This window comes from Melospiza melodia, chromosome 4, assembly GCF_035770615.1.
Source record: "Melospiza melodia melodia isolate bMelMel2 chromosome 4, bMelMel2.pri, whole genome shotgun sequence".
In the NCBI taxonomy this organism is placed as follows: Eukaryota; Metazoa; Chordata; class Aves; order Passeriformes; family Passerellidae; genus Melospiza; species Melospiza melodia.
The window spans coordinates 60,564,251-60,587,301 of NC_086197.1; the positions used below are offsets into that span (position 1 = coordinate 60,564,251).

Genomic DNA, 23,051 nt, shown 5'->3' on the forward strand with positions numbered 1-23,051 from the left:
TTATTTAAAGTGTGTACCAGTCAGCTTAGCACTTCTCTTTATTTACACAAATAAGTACTGATTGACCTCTTTTGTTCAGTACCTGTTCCTTGTCTCAGCCTCGGTGTAGACACACTGAGATGATCTGTACAGTGCAGACACTTTGAGGCGTGGGTTGAGAGAGAAGTCACTGTCCACTTCATCAAATTTAATCATCTGGTGTTAGCAAATTTGATGTAACCACATTTTTTCTACTAGAAACAGAATTGAATGAAAGTTGTGGCTTTGCTATGTTTCTTTCTAAAACTTCAGATACTGTTGAAGATGTTATATGATGATGCTAGAATTCCTATCCTCCCTCAGTGTTAGGAAGACAATGGTATTCCACTGTACACAGGGTGAGATAATTTTGCTTTCTGAAATACCAACCCTGATACCTTGAAACTGCAGAATCATCTCGTATTTTTTTTACAAAAAAATTCTGAGTCAACACCTTTCAAAGTATTAAGTAGTAAATTCTAATAGCTCAGAAAACAAGTGAAGTAATTTGCCTGAAAGTTGATTTTAAAGCTGGTGTGAGCTTTTTAAGAGTCTTGGGGATTCTTGAAAATGCTGTTGAATCAGCAGTGTTCCATCACTGCTGTTTCAAATTAAATCTGACTCTACAAGCAAAATACTTTAGATATTACAAAGGAGGGTCATGAGGCATCAGAAATGAATTAGCTTTTAAATCAATATGGGAGTGACTAAAGCATATGCATAATTGAATTAAGTGAAAATTCTGCTTATAGTTCCTCTTAAAACCACTAACCTTCAACAAGAGGTTTGATTAATATTTAAGCAAGAACTTCAAAAAGAATTGAGTTTTTTTGGGAAGAATTTAAATCCTTACTGTTGCACTGAAGGCAATAAACTTATTAGTAATAATAAATCTCGGCTCATTTTCTGTATCATAGCATCAAAAGTTTCCATAAAATGCCAATATTTTGGAGAAGTGGAGGATGAGTTTGTTTAGTTGTTTTTTTTCCCTGTTGGTTTCAAGTGGAACTAGTCTTTAGCTAAGCTAGAAGGTTTAAAAACTGAAAAAGACCTCCCAAAGTTAGACTTTGTTGTGGGCAAACAGAATGAGCTTGGCTTTGGGTCCAAGTTTTGTATTGTTTCTTGGGATTTTGTGACCTGCTTCAGAGAGATAAATCCAAGTTCTTTTTCTAGGTAATGGTGAGAATTAGAAGCAAATAAAGTATCATCTCTGGATTTTGAATGAAAGTTTAAACTTATTGTTTACAATGCTTATGCAGCAGAAACTGTGAAACATTTTATCCGGATATTAGCATTTTTATCCTATACATTTTACTCCAGAATTTTTAAAAATTTTACAGTTGACCTAGTACTAACTTTATTAAGTCATTGGTGGCAAATAGCATTGAATAATTTTTGAAATCTTCAAAGTATAGCTTCACTGCTTCTTAAGTAACAGCTATCTAGAGTTATAGAACAGTTGATTTGCCTAGATAATAAAATTAATTTATGTGAGCAAATTCATGTGTATTCTCTTTTTGGCAGTCACTTTTTGTTCTTTACCCTTCTGCATGTTATCACCTTTTGTCTGTGCAAGGATGCAGGCTGGAATACGTACAGTAAGTTTTTGTTCCTGTAAATTCAGCTGGCATAGTTTCTTTTTACTTTGGGTAACCTTGTAAACTGGAAGTTTCTGTAATTATGCTCTGTCGACATTTGAAGCTAAATGTTGCACACCAGGTAGCAGTTTTTCTACTTGGAAAATGTTTAAGTGGCTGTTTAGTATCTGTAATTTTTATACTGATGCATAACTTGCAGAACTCTCTTTGTGATTAGTCCACAGAAGAAAAACTTGCTCTAGCTCAAGAAGAATTAGTTTCCAGCAGGAATCGAATTGCTAGCAGTAATCAACAAATTCAGGAGCTGAAGAAAGCTCAGTCTGCACTGGAGCAGGATGCATCAAAGAAAGAACAGCAGCTGGGTGAGAAGACCAAAATGCTGCAAGATCTTCAGAATGACAGGGTAAATGCCTCTGCCTTTTGAAATCTCCTCACAGGAGATATCACATCCACTCCATGCAGGCACCCTTTATTATTTTCTGATTTGAGAGCATAACACTGTTGTAGTGCATAGCAATAACAGTTTTACTGAACCTCTGGTGAAAAGAGACAGTTGTACTGAATTCGGTTCAGAATATGCTTTCATTTTTCTAGACAGGTTTGTGTCTAGACAGGTGGGAAAACATTATTAGTTTTAAATCTAAAACTGGAATCATGCTGCTAATTGCATTACAAACTATGGATAGATATGTGGCAGTTGTTTCTCCATAGTTACAAAGTCGCCAAATAGTTTTTGGGCCCTGAATGTTTTTTGTTTGGTTGGGTTTTTTATTTTGTGAGTTTGGAAGAGGTAACTTTTTTTGCACTTCTATTTCTCTTCAAGATTTTGAAAGAAAAAGATTTGGCTAATGAAAAATGTAAAACGGCAGAGCTCCAGGAAATAAGGAACAGACTCGAAAAAGAAAGTGCCAAGCTGGGTGAAGAGCTTAAAGCCTGCAAGCAAGAATTTGAGAAGGTACCTTGAGACAAGCTAAGTCTTCTTCATATGTTTGGTTATGTGATGAGAAATATGTGTCTACTCAGTAGATGTTTTCTGGAATGGCTTTGCAAAGATGGTTACTGTAAATATTGGTAGTACAGGTATGGGAACCAAAGCGCAGATTTTATTGAGCTCCCTCAGCAATGATGTCTTGGTTGGTGATGATTCTTGAGCCCCAGGGCCTAGTGAGCCAGGTGGGCTGCATAACTTGTCTTAGCTTCAGGATGGGTTGTATGTCCTGGCTTTTCTTCAGTTCCACTGTAAATTCACTCTGCATACCCCTGCTTGACTATTCTGAAATGAAAAGTGGTCCAGAAGAATCACAAGGGTGAAGTTTTCCACATATTCTAGGCACATCTGGGCCTTCTCAAGGATGCATGGTAGAGATGAAATTCTCTTACTGTTGTTTCTTAAAATGTCTTAAAAAGTTACAGTTGGGGAAGCCTCAAAAAAGGCAAATGTCAGGAGCTTCATAAAAGTCTAACTCTCTTCCAAAATCATAACAATCAGTTGAGCTCTCTAAAGGTTAAAGGTTGAGAAGATTTAATGAAATAATTTTTAGTCTTCAGTGAAACTAACTGTTTCATGCCACACTCTACATATTCTGGTTTTTTAGTCCCTATAAAAGCTAAAATTCCTAAAAGGCTGCAGTTTGTGTTTTCCATAAGCAGTTATATTTGCATCTGTTAAGCACACAGTTTAAATTATTGCACAATTATAAATACAGGTACAATTCCCTATACATTAATAAAACTAAAAGAAAATAACATGATTGCTTACAGCCTTCAGATGTTCTTTTGTTCTCCATTGTTTAGAAAATGGTCTGTAATTTTTAGGTATAAGTCTGTACTTTGTTTCTCTTGAGCACTCTGTGCTTGGGGAAAGGTATTCTAATTCTTGTTGTTCCTACAATCTCTATTCTAAAGAATAAAATTTATGAAGATGTAAAAGGTGTGCACACCAGTATCAGCTTAATAGTAATGTCTTCATTTCCCTACAAGCAATCAGACTTAGTTAGACTTAATTTAAGTCTCCTAAAGACTTAAATTCTGTTTCCCATCTCCTAGCAAGGAATAGATTTATATGTATCTGTAGGGCATCCACTTGTTCTGAGGATATGTTCTTTTCACTGTCCTTGGTTTGGTATTAACTCATATTGTGAATTTTGATTTATGGAAAATGGTCCACCCCTATTAGTCTGTCAGAACCTGTATCTTTGACTGTGTAAATTTAAGGAAAATTATTTCTGTTAATTAAATGAACTGTTCTACTTGAGTTCGATTACAGAAGAACAAGTAAAGCAATTATTTACATCATCCCATTTGCTTAAAACAGAGTAATTTTTTTATACACTGAGGACTAATAGAAACTAACTTTCTTCCATCAGCATTCAGTTTTACATTGTCATTTTAAAGTTTTAACCTCATTATTGCAAACAGAGAACAATGTGAAGTAAATTTTAGAGCTGTACCTAAAAAATGACAATGGATGCATCTTTTCAAGGAGTGGTAGAAAACAATTCAACAGATTTCCTCTCTACTTTAGTATAAACATATATTAAAATTATTTTTAGAATTGAATGTTGATCATAATATAAGTTAAAAATCTTTGATCATGAAAATCACTGATACTTTACTCTATAAAATCATCCTTTCTTGTAGTGATAAAACTAAAAATTATCACTGTCCTCTCCTAGGAAAGAATTACAGTAATTTTAATTTAAATTGATTTACACTTTCAGAGTTGCTACTTTAACTTTGAATTCTGTATCCTAACAGGAGGTGACAAATCTCAAGGATGGAAACCAGCTATTGATTCAACAGAAATTAGAACTGCAGGGCAAAATAGATAATGTAAATTCAGCTCTGGAACAGGAGAAACAAAAACATCAAGCTGTCAAAGATCAGCTGAAAAAGAGAGAAGAGGAGCTGAAGAAAGAATGTGCTGAAATTGAAGCCAAACTGGTTAGTATGTTAGAGAGAATGAGACTGCTGTTTTATGAACATGCCTTTGGATTTTTCCAGAGACAGAAAGGATGCAATGGGTTGACTTTAATTTCACTTTACGGGAGCTTTTAAATGACAAGATAAAAAAATCTGTGAGGCATTTATTGGTGTAGGAAAATTCAGTGAGGTGACAGCCTTGTCTAGTAGAGTATCTTGATTAAAAGTAGTGATTCTATTACAGTAAGATTCTTTGGCTCAATTAAATGTAGGGAGTAGGGAAAGAATGCTTGGAAGCTTGTTTTTAATTTTACCATTTTTTTTATAGCACACAGAGAAAAAAGACAAAGAAGAAGAAAAACGGAAACATGAGGAAAAAGAGACCAAGCTCACCATGCAGGTGACAGCCCTGAATGAAAACCTGGCTACCATGAAGAAAGAGTGGCAAAGCAGTCAAAGACGAGTGAGTGAGCTGGAGAAGCAGACAGATGATTTACGTGGGGACAATGCTGTCCTGGAAGCAACAGTCCAGAATAATCAGGATGAGAGAAGAGCATTGCTGGAGAGGTAAGCTGTGGTCATGACTAAGGAAGTGTAGTTTGAGAAATTAAATGAACTGAGGGTGAAAACTTGTTTGAGTTGATTTGGGATTCTGTATTCATGCTTTATTTAAGTCTGTATTTGCTCTTAGTGCCTGGGCTGTGGGTGCAGTTTCGAGAGTGCAACTCTCTGTCATCTCTGCCAAAGCACAGCAAGAGGTTTTGGGAACCAGCTGTGCTCTTTGTGATCATTCTGTAGAAAACAGGGCAGGCTTATCAGGATCTTTACTAATTACCAAAGCTACAGCTCTGTGCTTGCTCTCAAAGATTTATGTCCATCTGTAAGACCCTTCTAAATCCACTGGGCTTCTCTGAGATTTCAGGTGTATAGGCTGTAGCTTCTCATCTGTTGTGTCAACCTTGTGGGGCCTGGCAGAGAGAACTTCTCTTACCTGAGCTAACTGTCCTTCTGCATCACTGTGAGGTTCCCATGCCTTGATTCAGTTTGGATACATGCACAAGTCACTCAGAAGCCTGGAAGAGACCCCTTAAGTAACACAGAATTTGCATAGGAACTCCCAGGTGTGCCCACTACTCTGTGTTAGGAGACTGAGTGTAATTGGATTAGATAGGCTAAAGTTCACAAAGGAGGCATTTTCTTCCTCCTGAAAAGCTGCAGTTTTATTTTCTCCCATCCTGCTGTTGTCTCTACAACATATTTGAGTCTAAGGTAAGCAGGGTGCTTTTCCTTCAGACAGCAGGAGGCCTTGCAAGGCAGCAGGAGCTACTTGAATGCAGTGATTTCCAGGGTAGAAGAAACACCTGTGAGACAGGCAGCTTTCTTTGTCCTTTTTTCCTGACATGTTTGGTGAAGGCAGAGGGGAAAACTTTGTCAGTACTTTCAGTCTTGGTGGTTTGACTTTTGAGCAGTAGACCTTGGAAAAGGATGAGATCAATTCAAGTGAGATCCTCTTTCTTTGGCAATTCCTTGCTGTACTGTGTTGAACTCATCCTGTAGCTGTTTACAGCTTGGCAGAAAAATACCCTTTGAAATTTGGCTTTGAGCAGCTAACTGAGTTTCAGCTGATGGGAGGTGGCCTTGGTAGAAGAAAAAGGTTTCTTTTCTGCCCTGTTGCCTGACCTGATCTGCAGCAGCTGGTTTGGGAGAGTGTCCCATTGCACAGGGGTGTTTATCAGGGCTTACTGTTGAGGGACTGCCTTCAGCACTGTCCCTGCCTTGGGGTGTAACTCCAGGTATTGATAAGCTGCAGATACTTAGGAGCAATGCCAGTATAATCTTTAACTGATTGTTACAACAGAATGTTTTCCTAGTTAAGGCATCCAAGAACTTTTCAGAGTAAGGATTTTTTTGGCTGGATTTTATGCGGGTAAGTTCTCAGACTGACAACTGGCTCAAAGGACAGTGTGCATTGTCTTAAATGCTTTCAGCTGACTGTTTATTATTTTGCCTCAGGTGTATAAAAAGTGAGGGAGAAATTGAAAAGCTTCAGGCCAAACTTGTAGAAATGAAGAAAAAGTTGGACAATACAACGGCTGCAATGCAGGAACTTGGCCGAGAAAACCAGTCATTGCAGGTATAATTTGATTTGAAGCTATAAAACCTGTTGATTCTCTGTTTGGGACCTTAGGAGAATTTCAAATTTGTGTCAGTTTGGTGATGGGTTGCCTTTCTAAAGTGAATTAAGGTGTTATGTTTGTGGTGTGTGAGGGTCTGTCTGTGTGTTATTAAATCTGCTTATAGTTTTGAAGCTTAGAAGGTTTCCTCTCTGAATGGCCATAAGCCCTGAGTATTGTGACATAATTGGTGCTTTTATTTTGCAATAGGTAGTGCATGCTGTGGAAATAGAGGGTATTAGAGAGAATAGACATGCAATTTTTAAAAAAGCCTGATGTTTTTTTTACATCTTCTGTATAGATCAAACACACGCAAGCTCTCAACAGGAAGTGGGCAGAAGACAATGAGGTACAGAATTGTATGGCCTGTGGAAAAGGCTTTTCGGTGACAGTAAGAAGGGTAGGTGTGTTCTACTCTGTGGCTATGGTGTTTTTCTATTTGCATTGTTTCCAAACTCTTGGATTGGATACAGCCTTCAGAAAATGGCCTGAATCGTACTGTGATTCTCAAGACATCTCATAATACAGTTATTGTTTGAAGTGCCTTAACATATTAAAAATAATGGCTGTGGAGCTTGCTTTATTCATGATTCTTTTTCCATTTTAGCAGCATCAGTTTATAAACAGAGTTAAAATGCTTCAATTCCCAAAGCAAGCAGGCAAAATTACTGTTGTAAGCATATTTACAGAAAATATATTTATAACTGATCTGAACTAGATTTATGGATATATGGATATATATATATATGTCCATATATCCATATGGATATATAGATTTATGGGTATAAAAAGAATGTAATTTGGTTGAAATTAGATATGTGTGAAAATATGAGGCATCACTATGATCTGGTGCTTTGTGACTATACATTTGTAAACATGGAGCAGAAGAAACAACTGGATGTGTTTTAGGTCTGGAGTCAGACCTTGCTTGAAAAACTGCTGTGGTCAGCTAAGATGTTATCATCAATTGGCAGGGTCTGCCATTCATCCAGAGATGAGCACCCCTCCAACAAGTGGCTTGGCAATGAAGTAGATGAGGGATACTTGTGAGGTTCATTTTTGCAGAGCTTTCTGATATAGTCCTAGGTGACTCCCCCTGGCCTGCACTATTTTGGTGATGTTCTTTGGGTAGTCTTTGAACAGAGACTGCTGGATCCTTTGATTCAAGGATACTTCTCAATGTGAAAGCAGGTAATTACATATAAGAAGATGGTATTTCATGTGACCAGAACAAGCTCAAGAGAACAAATTCAAGAGGAGATAGAACTATTTTCTATTTTCTGAAACTGAGATATTCTCTTGACTCAGTGAAGCACTTCTGAATGTTTTAATCATATACCCTTTAGAAAGGATTTACTGAAATTACCTTCTCTCTGCTATGTGACTGCCAATTAAAAATTAAGAGTAATTTTTGAAACATGGGAGTTGACTTGACATGATAGTGGTCTCTGTTAGTGATCACTGCCACTGATATTCAGCATGTATGTTTCTTCTCTTTTGCAGCATCACTGTAGACAGTGTGGAAATATCTTTTGTGCTGAGTGCTCAGCAAAGAATGCCTTAACTCCTTCTTCCAAGAAGCCTGTCCGAGTCTGCGACACTTGCTTTAATGACTTGCAAGGATAACTGGCTATCGTGAGTGACAAAGAAATGTTACACTAAAATTTACTATTTCTGTTGATGCACTTCATTCAGCACTCAGACTACTATTCAGTTTGGACAATGATTGTAACACTTGGCAAAATCTAGTATATTTTAAAATGTTTATTGATACCAAGCAAAACTATTGTATTTTTTCGTGAGACATGGGCTCAGATCATTCATAGCTTACTGACATTCATCATGGAAAGAGCTTTTATGTCTAGATTAGAAATATCCAGTTATTTGTAAATAAAGTTTAAACAGAGGAGTAACAATGTATTTTTTTATCTTTTATTTTTTTGTTCAAGAGAAACAGCATTTATGTGATATTGGAATTTATTCTTGTTTCCTTCAAAGAAAAAGGAAGATGCAAAAACTTGTGAGGATTTTATGTATCAAATGTTGCTGTAAAAACATAACTAATTGTTGCATTTGATTGTGTATCTGATGGTCTTTACAACCCCCTGTGATTTGTTTTTTTTTTCTCTCTCTGGTTCTTGTTTTTCTTTCTGAAGTTTGAACTCCACAATGAGGGTAATTGCTGGACTCAACTTCAACTCAGTTTATTTGCCCACTTGTATTATTAGCACCCAAGTCCTTATCTAATACAGCACTTGGGTGCTGGAACACCTTTACATGTGCTCTATTGCATAGTTGGTGCGTGAGTGCATCTGTCTTTCTGAGAGAGTTATGTGTGAACAAGTGATGAGACAAAGTTTATCTGGCATTGTAGCAATATTATATTATGCATTACAATATTTCATCCCATAGTGATTGATTTCACTTTTACAAATTTGGTTGACACATTTTAATATTCAAGAAACTCTTACATCATGTTTTTTTGCATTAAAAAGCAAACAAACAATGCTGGTAGAAGCCTGTAGCACATCTTTGCCCCTGCCCATACCCTGGAAGCATTGAGAGATCACTGCTGTTCTAAGGGACATCCAGACCTTCCAAGCCAGGCATCCAACTGAGAAAAAGTATTTTTTGAGACAGCTGTAGTTTTTCTGGCCTTTTCTTCTGTCCCTTCCTCAGCTTTTGGTGGAAGAAGTTGAACTCTTGTAACACCTAACAAGCGTCACTTTTCCATTACTCCATCTGACCCCCATTACCAGGGGCTCTGAAGTGTTATGTTAGTTGGGTGATTTAGTCTGCTTAGAATGGAAAACTGGCTTTGTTATGAGCCAAATAGTTCTAACAAAGAGGCCAATATGTATGACAATAAATATTTATTCATGCTTTCTGTACTGGGAACAGAAGTTTCTTGTACAGTTCGTGCAGGCTCCATACTTCTTTTTTGTTGTGATTTTGTTTGCACCTCTTCATTTTTGTTTGCCTGTCTCTGATTTTTCCTCCCTTTGTGTCTGGTATTTCAAAACCCTTAAGATTATATTTTCTAAGCAGGGGTTATGCCTTCCAATATTTAGGAATTTTTTTTTTTTGTCTTAAATACCCTAATAAATTCTCTACCCCTCAAATGCTTCAGTATCTTACCAATTTTTGCCAGCTGTTCAGAGAAAAAAGTTGTGTCCTGAATTCCTCTACTTCTTTTCTGAGGCAAGGAATTGAATTCTGTCACAATGATGGTAGCTTAGTCATCATTAGGAAGATTTGTTTGCTTTTATCTAGTTACAGTCTATATGTGAATGAAGAAGTGTCTTTTTTATAAAAAATGTCTTGATTAACTGTCAAGTGAGGAAACTTCGTCCTTCTACTCCAGAAATAGTGATCTATATGTTTCATATCCTCTTTCAACTTACCCAGCAAGTTCTACATTTGCACTGTCAAGGAGTTTTGTTAAAATTCAGTTCTTATTTCCCAGAAGCCAGCTGAATGATGTGACTTGTTCTTGTCATAGTAAAAGGGTTTGGGTTGCAACTGTGGTTCATTCAAAACACTGACCTGCTTTTCTGGTTTGACTTGAGTTGCTTGCTCAAAAAAGAAAAACAAACTGCTGCAACAATTCCATATGAATAGAGCCTCTGGACTCCCTGTTTCTCCTCATCAGTATAACTGTTAGGCATAAGAATCTTTTGAATAGAAAATATGAACAGAATCTCTGCCTCTGGGAATTTTTTTTCTATTTATTTGTTTACTGAGAGAAACAAAAAAAATTGCTTTATAGTCTTTCTGGCTTCAGAAATGTGGGAAAAGTAGAGATGTGACGGTTGTGCTCCAGCCTAGATGCATTCTGCCCTTTTGTATAACACACAAGAGCCTTGTGCTGTTCTTTGGGTGAAGGACAGCCACACAGAACAGGAGGGATTTTGAGCAGGAAGGGAGAAACTTCCCACAGCTGCCTGAGATTAAAACACATGAGGCAGAGGAAAATGGGGATCTTTGAGTGGAACTTGGAAAGTGGTTAGAAGATTCAGTTGTGTTTAGGCATTTTGCTTTTGATTGGGAACATATGAAAACTCAGGAGTGACTTCTGCAATGGTAGAAGCTCTGGAAGGAAGCTCTAGAAGCTCTCTTAATTCAGCCTTTTGGGATGTCATTGTATAAAGACAAGCAGAGTCGCCTTTCTCAGCAGGCTGCTGAAGCAGTGCGGTTGGTTGACTGCAGATCACACCTTGAAGTGGAGCTCTTCAGCTTCAGGGGCAAAACCAGCTTGATTTTTGAAAGTTGCTTTTTGCTGCCTAGTTTATATAAGCAGCTTTTAGAGGGGATGGAAATGCTTTTTGAATGCACATTTGTAGAAAGAAGTATTGTTAAAATCTGGAGGAGCAGTGGGGTAGAAACTTTCATGTTTGAGCTTTGATTCTGCAGCAATAGATCATGATTTCTACAGCTTTTCACTGCGAAAAGTGAATTTATGACTCCATGGCTGAGTATCATGCTCCTTGTTTTGTACTTGTAACTCTTAGTGCTGGTCTGTATTTGTTGACAAGTTGATGGTAGACTGACTGTATAATACTTGGCTTCACTGCCAGGTTGGAATCTGTGTTCAAGCTCAAGAAAATATCCCATAATAAGGGAAACTGGAAGGTGAAAAGCTGTGTATTTACAAATATGCTTGCAGAATCTGACTGTTTTGATGGGCATGTTTCAGTAGGAATGTGGGCTTTTTGTTCCACTGCCTTCTAAGTAACTGGAAAACCAAGTAAAAAGTAAAAAGCCTGGTGACTATTACCACAGTAAAAAAAGGATTCCAGGCAAAACAGTTTAATTCACTGATTTTTCAGACTGCAGACACAGAAACAGAGGGGAAAAATAATAAAATGGCAGAAGAGACGGACTCTTGGAACTGGAGAATGCATAGTTATGTGTTTTTACAGCTTCTAGCAATAGGCAGAATGCTCTGATTCCCGGAGGAGCGGCCATTTTACAGGAAGAGGTGAAAATGATGGCAAAACCAGCACTCAAACCAGTAGGTTTGTGGGATCCTCAAGCAGCTTTTGATTGCTACTCATTACTGTGGCATCAGGAATGGGACAGTGAAGTGTGGGCTTTGTTCTTGAAACTGTGCCATCTGCAGGATACTCCATCCACATTCAGAATTGCTGCAGGGGAAGAATGTGAGAGACCAGCTGCTTCATGGGCAGAGATAAGCTACAGAAGCTTTTGTAAATGTGTAAAGGATGGTCTCACTAAGGGTGGGGAGAGGTTCTTTTAACTTCCTGGAGACAACACCTCTCTTCCCAGTCAAAGACTCACAGTCCCTTGGATTTTTGCCCCACAAATGCCAAATCCTGCTGTTCCACTCTGGCCTCATGTCAGCAGTACATCATACTGGAGACAGGTAGCGTTGCAGAGGTCAGTGGCAGACTTTTGATCTTAGCTGGCTCTCCTTCACTGTTATTTATTTCTTCTCCCCACGTACTCCTTCATGTAATCTTCCCCCTTCTGCAAATGTTGAATGAAGAGGATAAAAGTAATGAGTCACAGTAGGAAAAGTTGCTGTCTGGAGATGAAGAGACAAAAGGAATTTTCTGCTGCAGCTTCCAACAGAGGCAAGAGGTTTAGAGGGATCTCAGTTTTCAGCTGGCTTCACTCTCTGGCACAAATGTCCACGACTGTAGGGTGAAATGTGGGTTTTTGCCTCTGTTTTTGGAAGGTGTCAAATAACCAAGTTGCCATGGAGTGTGGAGCACAAGGTACACAAGAACAATGAGTAACTATTGTTGGCTTTGGGACCATTAGGCTTGTTTGTGAACCCTCACTGGAAAAGCTTTCCTATTAGTGAAGCAAGAAGGGATTTGGGAGCAGAAGCATGGAGTAACCTCTCTGTGTTTGTATTACATGAGCCAGAACAATTGAGCTTCTCATGCTAGATGTAAGAGAAGTGACATTCATAAAGGAACCTAAAAAACTCAACTGCTTTTCTGGATTATTGTCAGTTCACCATGGAGTGGAAACAAATGCTTGTTGCAAAACTTAAAAATTTTATGGCCAGTACTCAGTGATGGACAGAAAAATATTGGACCTAAAGTTCAAATAGATTCTAAACTATGCCAAGAAGAATGATATCATGATTTGAGTATGTAGAAACTGATAAATTACTCTTCCAGGTGCCACCTCTCCTGCTCTCATATTGTCAGAGACCTAGGAAACAACACTGTCATTTGCACTGTGCACTTTTTGCTGTCTAAGAGAATCTATAGTAAGTGGAATGGCATCATGTGCATGGCATGTGTTAGCTGTAGTCATTGGACAGCAGGTTTATAATCAGCTGGATTTTTCACTGTATACATTTGGCCCTAAGGAGAACTGCACTCACAGTTCCTTTTACCAAAAACACATCATCTGAGAGCACATATAACAAAAACCTTGTTAGTCACACGTGTCTTTGTAGAACTTAATTTTAAGATTATAAAGTGAAAAAAAAGAATTTTACATATTTGCAAGGATCTTGCCAGTTGTCTCTTTGGTTTTGAAGTCTTGACCTCAGCATCCATTTTAGAATGAGTTTAAAACTATTGTCCAACATAGGCACTCCAAAAGGACTAATTGATGTACTTTTCAAAACCAGCTATAATTGCATGTAAGTCCTGCCATTGAAATTTGGTTTTGTGGTATTTTTTCTGTCTCTTTTTAAATGGACACTGAATAAAAAGTTTGCATGTTTAGAGAGAATATTAGATACCACTTAAGTTCCCAATAATGAAGCGTGTAGGTAGTAGGTTATGTAATAAACTCTGCATATTGTCTGTAGCTCCCCACATACTACACACTCACTATGCAGTGGATAGAGAAGTGTCTATGGATTTAAAGACTGATGAAGCCCTGCTACCCCTTTGGATCAATGTTGTATGAAAGCAGGAGCCTGGAAGGCACATTTTCCAATTTTCCCTCCCCCTGTGACGGAAACTTAAAACTAAAACCAAATTTGTCTGTATTTTGTGCTTTTTTTTTTGGGTAAAGAGGGCTGGGAAAGGATGTTCATTGTTAAATGTCAACAGGTCAGTGCTGGCAGGTCCAGGCCACTGCTGTTGGCTTCATGGCAAAGTCCTCCGTTGCACCACGCTGGAGCTTGATTCCTGGCACAAAAAGGATGTTTGAAAGAGCATCTCGCTGGGTTAGCAAATACCAGAACTTTTTATAGTAATATGTCCAAAATGCTGCTTGTATAGAAATAGTCACTTTTGTAAGAAAAGAAAAAAAAAACACAAAAAAAGTCACACCACACCCCCCCCCCCCCATTTGATGCCATCATATAAGATTTAATTTAAGCTACCTCTCAATGTGAAATTCAAACATTAGGTAAGTTTAATAAGGTTTTCTCACGGTCATGTTATGTAAAAGTTATAGTGAATGCCAAAATTGCAAAAGTTTATCACCAAAAAGGAAAATAGTTAACTTTTTTTTTTTTAATGTGTATTTGAAATAATCCAACAGTTTCAAGTTATTGTGAATTCTCTTAAATTCTTTTAACTTCTGTAGTTTCAACCTTGCAAACTCTAGCTGCTGGACAGGAAATAAATCACATCCACAAGCTTTCATAATTAAGGTCTGCTGGGTAAAACCAATTTTGTGTGGAGATTTGTTGTTTGGTTACAGATAGCCTCAGTCACCAAATGTACCATTCACTCGGCCGTGGTTTTTTCCTGCAGTACTCGAGATGTGAACTTGATGAATGGTGTTCTGTAATGGATGCGTGCCACAAATTACATGGTCTCATTTGCCTCTTTTCTGACTTTTAATGATCAGTTTATTATTGCAGATGTGAATATTGTTCATACAGCTTAATTTCTGTATAATTGTATAAAATATAAATGGAAAAAAATATAAGTTTTTACTTGATATTTAGAAGTAATGTATTATAAAAGACTTATGTTGCAGTTTTACTTACAGAGTACTGTACTTCTAAACTGGATCATACCATCTTGGTAGGTGTAGATAGATTTTTTGCATGAGTCTGTTTTGGTTTTATTTCTTTTTAATTGAAGTTTTATTCTCTAAGTTCTGCTTTCAGTGTTTGTGTTTACTACTTGTGATCATGTAGTTGTGCCTTATATTGTGAAAGAATTTAGTCCAGTGTGCACTGTAATTCTTAAACTCTGTGATCTGGAAGGTGGCTGTGGATTTGAATGGGAAGGTGACACCATGCATCAACGGGTTCTGTATAAACTATGATGAATTGTTGCTGAAATGTCATTTTTCTTTTCTAATATGTTAAAGGAATGACTATTAATAATAATAAAAAAATTAGACCTTTCTAATAGACCAGGTTATATCATTCAAAACTACCTTGCTCTGTTTCAGACAGCAAAGATACATTGAAATGGTGGATATATAGTTTTACAACTATAGATGTACTGTTCTTGTAGATGAACTGTTCTTACACACATGTAAGAGCAAGCTAAATGTTCCAGTTTCTTAGAGTTGCAGGGAGCTGCAGCAAAGGCTTTGACATTCCTGAGAACACAGTAATAATGACTGTTTTTCAAATCTGTTCTTTTCACAGGTTAAATTCAGAGTAGTCTTTTCATTCCCAATAGCTGTGCAAGGCTGCTGAGTATCCCACATTTGGTGGAAGTCCTTCTGTCGCTGGCTGTGTTCTGACATCACAGTCGATGCAGCTGGACAATTGGCATAACTGGAAAACTCAAAAAGTAGCACTTGTTTTATTTTTTAGACCAATAAAGGTCTCACTTGTGAAATGGAAAGCTCTTTCAGGGTGGAACTGTGTTGCAGAGAGAAGCCAGATGGTTAATGTGGGAGATCAGTCCTGAGCCACTAATGAATTATGGAGGCACAACCAAACAAACCATGTTTGGCTATTGAAGCAGGGGCTCTGTGTGGATGTGGAGAAAGATGGACAAGAGAGGTTTCCTCTGAAATTGGGTTTGAATTGGGAAGTCAATTTCTCCCTCAGCTCCTTCCTGAGGTATGTTTCCCTTGACACCACAGAAGAGCCTGTTGAGCTTGCATCTCCAGGAAGACAAGCCTGTGTGTAAATACTGCCTTCCCCTGGGCTCTCCTCCTTGGAGACATGCTGGCCAGGAATGACTGCTTGTCTGCTAAACTGAGTAGACCTGGCTAAAGGTTGTTTTGATAAAAAGTATCCAAAGTGAAATACCCTCTCCCTTCTGCCAAGCACATAAAGCACACACCTTAATCTGTCAGGTGTGGCTCCTCTGGGCTTGAAATACCTTTGTCCTGTCAGCACTGGTTTCAGGATGCTCTGAGGTTCTGGTAAGCCTTTGGTGTGATGCAGTGTGCAGCTGAGCATGGGATCAGGAGATGGAGCACAGCTGTGTCAGCCAAGTTGTGGCAAGGCATTGGCAGCTTGTGTAATGCCCTGGTGCAGATCTGTCTGCACTCTGCTCTGCCCTCCTGCTTCACACATCCCCCCCTTGGCATGGAACCTGATGGCTGTTCCTTTGCCAGGAAGGAAAAACTTGCCCATGATAGACACAGGGGAAGAGCAGGAATTTGTGTATCACAGTGGCCAGGCTGTATCTGGAGAGCACTGGACCAGGTAAGTGCATACATATGTATACATATATCCACACACTCAGTATTAATGCAAAAACCATCTTGGGATATTACAGGTTACTGGGTAGAGACACATAAATATCAGAAGCTATGGCTACACAATTCTAATTTAATGAAATTTATTAAAACAGTTTGAATGATGCAATAACCCTTCTAAACTTCTCTGGTGAATGAATTGTCCTTACCAACATAGGGTTTTTTTCCCTGTTATGCTTTCTAGGAAATGACAAGCTCTATTAAAACTTCCTTGGGTGGCAAGAACCTTCGCTAGGTGAAGCAAGGAGCATTTAGGAGTGACATATTTGTTGCATGGCTCATTCCTCTCCTCCAATTTATTCCTACATGGTGTGGTCTATGCACCATACTTTCGTCAAGTCAGAAATTTGTTAGCTTCAGAGACCTAAGGCATTGTATTTTTATTATAAAATAACTATATTATCACCACAATAATCTTCCACTGGCTCTATCAGTGCAATGCTGACATTATTAAATTTCAGAGGATTCAACAGGGAAGCAGAAAGCAGTTCTTTTCTTGGTTTCATGTTGTGTGGTGTAATTGGAGATTGCTGTTTCTATCTGTGACATCCATGCTTTCTGTAACAAGAAAAAATACTTGTAAACCAAGACAACCTAAAAATTTTCCAGTAAGTTAGATGCATAAACATCCAGAGCCTTTAGTTTTATTTAGCCTCTCTTCAGGCTTGTGCTCATAATTGCTGAAGGAAACTTGAATTATCCCACAACTGAGACTCTCCCAGTTGTTCAGGCCACTACATGCTGCTGGAATCTGTGTCTGAGGCCAGGGATTTCCAGCAAATGCTTCTATTTTTGGTTGGAAGGTAGGATTTTAATGCTCTGTTTGTAATGGTGAAGTTTGTTACAGGCTATTTCACCCCTTTCTTGTGATGTTTATTCATCAGCTTAACGCTGTCCCTGCAGTTGGGTTCCTCATTTTTTTGATTACGACAGCTTCCGTTCTATCAGCATCACAAATTCTGTCCCCTCCAAGATCTGCCATGTGCTGCCAACTGAATTTCAGTTTCTATATCATGCTGACAGCATTCAGGTCTATGTTTGCTGTCATCCAGGTATGAGGACAGGGAGTGATGTAGAGATAATTTCAAATATGTAACTTCCTTCTCTCCAGATAGTCTGGTGACAGAAGTTGAGTTGTCTCTGAATTGCTATGATTAGACATTGGACTAACCCTAAGAGGATTTATCCTTTGGACTAAAACCTTTAAAGGGCCCTTTCAACCCAAACTATTCTGTGATTCTATGACATTGAGAAGATGGTAGCCCTGGTATGAAGGCAGTTTTGGAAAAGGAAGGTCGTATTTCAGTAACAGGAGAAAGTAATGACTTCTTGAGTGGATAGCTATTCCAAGTACCAGCCAGTGACTAGAAAATGGAAAGAATTCACTCAGTGTTTCTTTTCGAACAAGTCTACCACCATTTACTTGTAAGAATTAGTATTTGTGGTTATCAAATGTCTGTGCATTAGGTATTAGAGAAGGAAATTCAACTTACATGAGAAAGCAAAATACTGTGAAGTGCCCAACACACTTTCAGGTGTTATACACACTGCTGTTACTAGTAATGTGACATGGTGTGAAAATGAGGGGTAAATTTATGTAACAGTGGAATTAATCATACCATCTGTTCAGTCTGAAATGGCAAAATGCATGTTTTGAATAGATGAGCATGAGACAGTTTTCTGATCTGAGTACTACTGCATGTGAGTTGGGTGTAGGGGGGGATTGTTTTGGTGTTGACTGCTCTGGAGGGCCTGAGCATCTACTGTGACACAAGAAATGGATATTTATTTCTTTTTGCAATCAGAATTGATAATGTTTTTCAACAAGGATATGCCCTGCTAACCACCCTGATAGAAAAATGGAACATGTTCAGCAGCAAAAATTCTGTAACAAATATGTGAGCCAGAGCACTGGGGTGTTATTTTGTTTTGTTTTAGTTTTGGTCAAGTGTCACAACTGTAAGAGATTCTTATCACAGCATGACCACTTTTAGGCTGCCACCCTCCTTTAGGGAAAGCATAGTTGGGTAATTAGAGAAGAAAAAAAGATGTTACCTACCTTGGCAGTCTCTGTCTGAGCTTGTAGCAAGAAGAGTGCTATGCACTGCCGATACCTGTTCTCATGCTGAATTAGAAAAGCATTTCGCAGGCTGAAGACTGTGGAAAAATGTAAAGAAGTGATATAAATGCACCTTGTACAACTGTCAGTCCAGTTTTATATCCAATTTTTTCATTGTTTATGATCAAAGAAATGATATATGTAAGCATCTTTTTTTATTTCTAAAAGGGCAATTGCACCCTCATAGGGTGAGTTAATTTTGTTGTGTAGGAAGCTTTCTTATTTCAAAATGTAAATTCTACTTGCATTTTTAAAATTTTAGTTGCTTCATCATTGTGCAGCTAAGATGCTTTTGAGTCTACCTCAGGATCATTAAGAAATATTTCCCTTCAAAGTGGCCTAAATATTAACTGAAGTTAAAGAAAAACAAATATCAAAAATCAAAAAGAGAAGTCCTATTTTATTTAAGTCTGTATGATGGCTGGCACATGGGGAAGTGGCTGGTGCTGTCTTTGGGTTCTTCTTGGGTGTGTGCCTGAGCTGGTGCTCCTGGGGATGCCCAGGCATAGTGCCTCTGTTCCCTGCCACACTTTTGTTCATGAGGGTGACTGTGAGCATCATGTAGTGCATTTCTCTGCAAGGGGACAAAGTGACACCAATGTCACACATCTGGAATAAAGGGGGAGGTTAATCAGAAAGAATGCGGCTGCTTACAACCTTCAGAGCTGGGTTCCTACTATTGTATTTACATGTAAAGTTATATCTCTTGTCATGGTGTTTGCAGGTAGTTCTCCTTTTAGGGTACCTTCCTGGTGTTATGAACTCATCATTTTATCTTCTATTCCTTCACTAATGCATAGAAGGCTTTGGAAAAGAATTATCAGCCTGCTGCCAAAAGGATATTTGTAGGATATTTGTAGGATATTGCAACATATATTTTTTTTCTAGTACTTGCATTGAGCTTTGTTTATTTTCAAAGTGATGTCAGCCTTCAGCAAACTAACAGAAGCAAAAGTACTTGCTAGATCAAAAATCAGGATTTCAGTTTTGATTAATGTGATGGATCATATGACCTTTCTGAGAACATGCTAACTAATCTTTTAGTGCCACCAGTAATAAAAGTCTCTTTGAGAGTGGAGATAAATTGGCAATGTTCCCCAAGGTCACACATTCCAGACAATATTAAATATTTTTCTTTCTCCTGCAATGGGATATTTTCTGTTGACACTGGAATGTTTGCTTGTTGTTTTACAAAGAATGGTGGGAATCCGAACTGCAATCTCCCTACAGTAATTTTTCTCACTGTTTTTATTGTACCTCACCCCAAGGGGTCCTGTCTTAGGATGGGGCTTCCAAGGTCTTGTGAGACTACAAGTGAGTAACACTTGCCATGGCTACAGCTCTAGTAAAGCTGGTAAGAATATATGGGAGAGAAGTCAAGTAATGAGGCCAAGGGTGCAGGGAAGGGTCATAGCCAGTGGACAGAGCCTAGGCTGGAATGCCAAAGGCAGCTTTTTCTATTCTGATGATTGCAGCTGGATCACAGAGATAGAAAGACCCTGGTTAGGAATCTCTATGGGAAATGCTGGCTTGGGAAAAAAAAAATCCAGAAATGTTATTTCCATCTCCATTACGGTTTTTATGGCCAATCTATTAGGTGCAAACTGGAGGGTGACTGCACTGCCTTCTCCAGCACCCAAGGAGCTGTTGGCCCTGCATTTGCATTCAGCTTGGGCTTCCGTGGGATGTGGGGCTGCCCTCCCCTCCAACCTGCAGGCAAGAGGTGGCTGGTACTTTTGCTCCATTTCTACTGGTTTGGTAGGGGAGCTAATTAGACAGGCAGACAGTGCCTGGAACATGTTTTAAAAAAAGGTTATTATTCTTTGTGTTCATCCCCTTATCTTGTCTTTAGTAATTTGCCTTTTATTGCCTACCTTTATATCCTCTCAGCATTGATGCTGAATGCTAAATAGTCTGGGTGAATGTATTTCAAAGTTATCATAAATTTTACAGACTCTAGGTTGATTTTCCTTATCTATTGCTTTCTCACAGAGCACTGTAGCTCCCTAAGCTTTTCTTTTCAATCTTTAAGATAGGACGACCCTGGAGCCCAGAGATTTGTATTTCTTTTCATTCTCTTTGATATAGGAGTCTCCTGTGATCTTGGCAGTGTTAGACTGAATCAATGAATCCTTAAGGCTGGAAAAGACCTCCAAAATCATTGAGTCCAACCTTTGACTGAACCACCGTGTCAGCTAGAACACAGCCCTAAGTGCCACCTCCAGTCATTTCTTGAACACTTCCAGGGGTGCTGACTCCACCACCTCCCTGGGCAGCCTGTTCCAATCCTTAACCACCCATTCTGTGAAAATATTCTGGTGTCCATCCTGAACCTCTCCTGGTGCAGGTTAAGGCCATTTCCTTTTGTGCCATTGCTGCTTGCCTGGGAGTAGAGGCCATCTCCCACCTGGCTACAGCCTCTTTTCAGGTGGTTGTAGGGAGTGATGATATCACCCCTTTTCTCCAGGCTAAACATCCCCAGATTCCTCAGCCACTCCTTTTAGGACTTACTCTTGAGACCCTTCCCAAGCTTCACTGCTCCCCTCTGGGCACACTCTGGATTTTCAATGTATTTTTGTAGAGAGTGGCCTGGAACTGGACACAGAATTTGAGCTGTGGTCTCACCAGTGCCAAGTACAGATCTCTTCCCTGGTCCTGCTGGTCACATTATTGTTCATGCTGGCCAGGATGCCATTGGGCTGCTTGGCCACCTGGGCACACACTGGCTCGTGTTCAGCTGGCTGTCAGCCAGCACCCCAGGTCCTTTTTCTCTGGGCTGCTTTCCAGCCCAGGCTCATAATGCTGCCTGATGGTGTTGTGACTGAAGTGCAGCACACAGCACTTCACCTTACTGAATCTCTTGCACTTGGCCTCAGCCCATTGATGCAGCCTGTCTAGATCCCTCTGCAGAGCCTTCCTACCTCCCACTGGATCAACACTCCCACCCAAATTAATGCCATGTGTGGCTTAAAGCTTCCCTCTCTCCCCTCATCCACGTCTTTTATGAAGGTGTTAAACAGAACCAGCACCAATACTGAGCCCTGGGGAGCATCACTAGTGACTGGCCACCAAGGGGATGTGGCACCATTCGCCACCAGGGTGAGGTGTGTGGGAGCCTGCTGCGTCACAGGTTCAGACCAAGGGGAGTCCTGATGGTGCATGCCTGCTCCCTGACCCAAAATCTGATTTTGGTGACTTCAGGAACCTTGTTTTGGCAGGGTAAGGCTGGTCACTCTCTGTGGCAGTCAGCCCTTCTTCACACCCAACTGCACAGCAGCAGGGATAGGAGAAGTATTCCCCAGTGATGCATTTGGATGTCTGAGAGCGAGGAAGCATTGATGTGTGCTGGGTGAATTCCATTCTCTCAGGAGCTGGTGGAGATGTGAGTAGGAGCAGTAGCAGGAGGTAAATCTCCTCTCCAGCCTCCTTGAGAATGGCTGCTGTGTTATGTGGGAGGATATCTGGAAGAACAATGTAGTGGTGCAGCTGAAAAAATGTTGCAAAGCTAGTAGGGGACTGAAAATGTTCTTGGGGTGAACTGAAAGATTTGGGGTTTGAGATACCCTTGGTTTGAGAGACCATGTTAGGACAGTTAGGAAAGGGAACACTTGGCTTGCGAGAAAGAAGTCATTGGAGTCTTGCTGCCTCCTCTGGGGTGAATGGATAGTATGTGACAGTCACTGGCGTGTGTGAGTCACTGCTGGCAGCAGGGGCTGCAGGCTGTGGAGTCTGAGGCAGCAGCTCATGCCTCCCAGCAGGAGCAGAGCTGTGAAGCCAGGCAGGGCTGAGGCACCAGTGTTTGCACTCCAGGCGTCTGGGGGTGGTTTGTGGGCAAACAGCAGCTTGTCCTTACGCTGCCACACACACAGTGCATTGACATGGTGTTTATGAAGGCGTTCATAACAGGCATGGTGTGCATGCAGGCACTTACCTGTAACTTGGATGGGTTCAACATTTTTCAGTATGAGTCTGTCTAGTGGGATGGGCTGGTCTAGGACTGTGCAAAATCCCCCCTCTCTTATGAAGGACTGTAGCTCAGGAGTGAGGGAAGGACAGATGGGGATTAAGCTGGTGTCTGAACCTCCATATTTCTGGGAATAGAAATGAAGTTGGTTAGCAGGTTGTCCGCCATCTGCTCATGAGGTATAGGCACTAAACAACTCTAAATTATGTGCTTTCTCTTATCAAGGATACACAGAGATCTTATTTGCCTGAGGAACCTTGGAAAAACTGAGTGGTACCTGGAACTCTCCTGCAAGGTCACACTTTGCATGAAAAAGCTAAAAAGAAACACAATACAAGTCCACAAGCAGAAGACAGTCATAGGCATTCCAAAAGTATTTTCCCCCTTTCCCTCTTTATTTTAATAGCAGTTTTTTTTTCTCCTTCTCTTGGGGGTAAGTTTCCTTATCTCTCCTCATGCATATGCACAGGACAGATTCCCTGGAGCTCCAGATGAGTTGCAGCCCTTCACAGAAGGTTCTCCAACACATGTCCCTGGGACAGCCCTCAAAGAGATTTGCCTAAGGGTACCAGGTCCCTTGAATTTCTGCTTCCCTCACCAGCCTTGTTGCTAAGGGATGGTGCTGCGAGTCTAAA

The 23,051-nt window shown here is 39.7% G+C and overlaps 2 protein-coding genes across 5 annotated transcripts in view; one reads left to right on the forward strand and one right to left on the reverse strand.

Moving 5' to 3' along the window:
• The window catches only part of EEA1 (early endosome antigen 1), a 195,867-nt gene that overhangs the window by 53,005 nt on the left and 119,811 nt on the right, over window positions 1-23,051 (forward strand). For 3 of the 4 annotated variants that reach the window (XM_063154909.1, XM_063154910.1, XM_063154911.1), the window contains 7 exons: window positions 1,834-2,019; window positions 2,440-2,571; window positions 4,374-4,559; window positions 4,867-5,105; window positions 6,552-6,672; window positions 7,014-7,112; window positions 8,216-15,020. In XM_063154909.1, the coding sequence (XP_063010979.1) occupies window positions 1,834-2,019; window positions 2,440-2,571; window positions 4,374-4,559; window positions 4,867-5,105; window positions 6,552-6,672; window positions 7,014-7,112; window positions 8,216-8,338 (1,086 nt within the window). In that variant the 3' untranslated portion in view covers window positions 8,339-15,020. Of the gene's footprint in view, window positions 1-1,833; window positions 2,020-2,439; window positions 2,572-4,373; window positions 4,560-4,866; window positions 5,106-6,551; window positions 6,673-7,013; window positions 7,113-8,215; window positions 15,021-23,051 lie in introns of those variants that run through there. The other variant, XR_010027587.1, reaches the window with a different exon arrangement.
• Window positions 16,784-23,051, reverse strand: part of PLEKHG7 (pleckstrin homology and RhoGEF domain containing G7) — a 28,998-nt gene continuing 22,730 nt past the window's right edge. The window contains exons 13-15 of the mRNA XM_063155868.1: window positions 22,384-22,543; window positions 18,393-18,490; window positions 16,784-16,891 (exon numbers count right to left, since the gene is read on the reverse strand). Of these exons, the coding sequence (XP_063011938.1) occupies window positions 16,784-16,891; window positions 18,393-18,490; window positions 22,384-22,543 (366 nt within the window). The remainder of the gene's footprint in view (window positions 16,892-18,392; window positions 18,491-22,383; window positions 22,544-23,051) is intronic.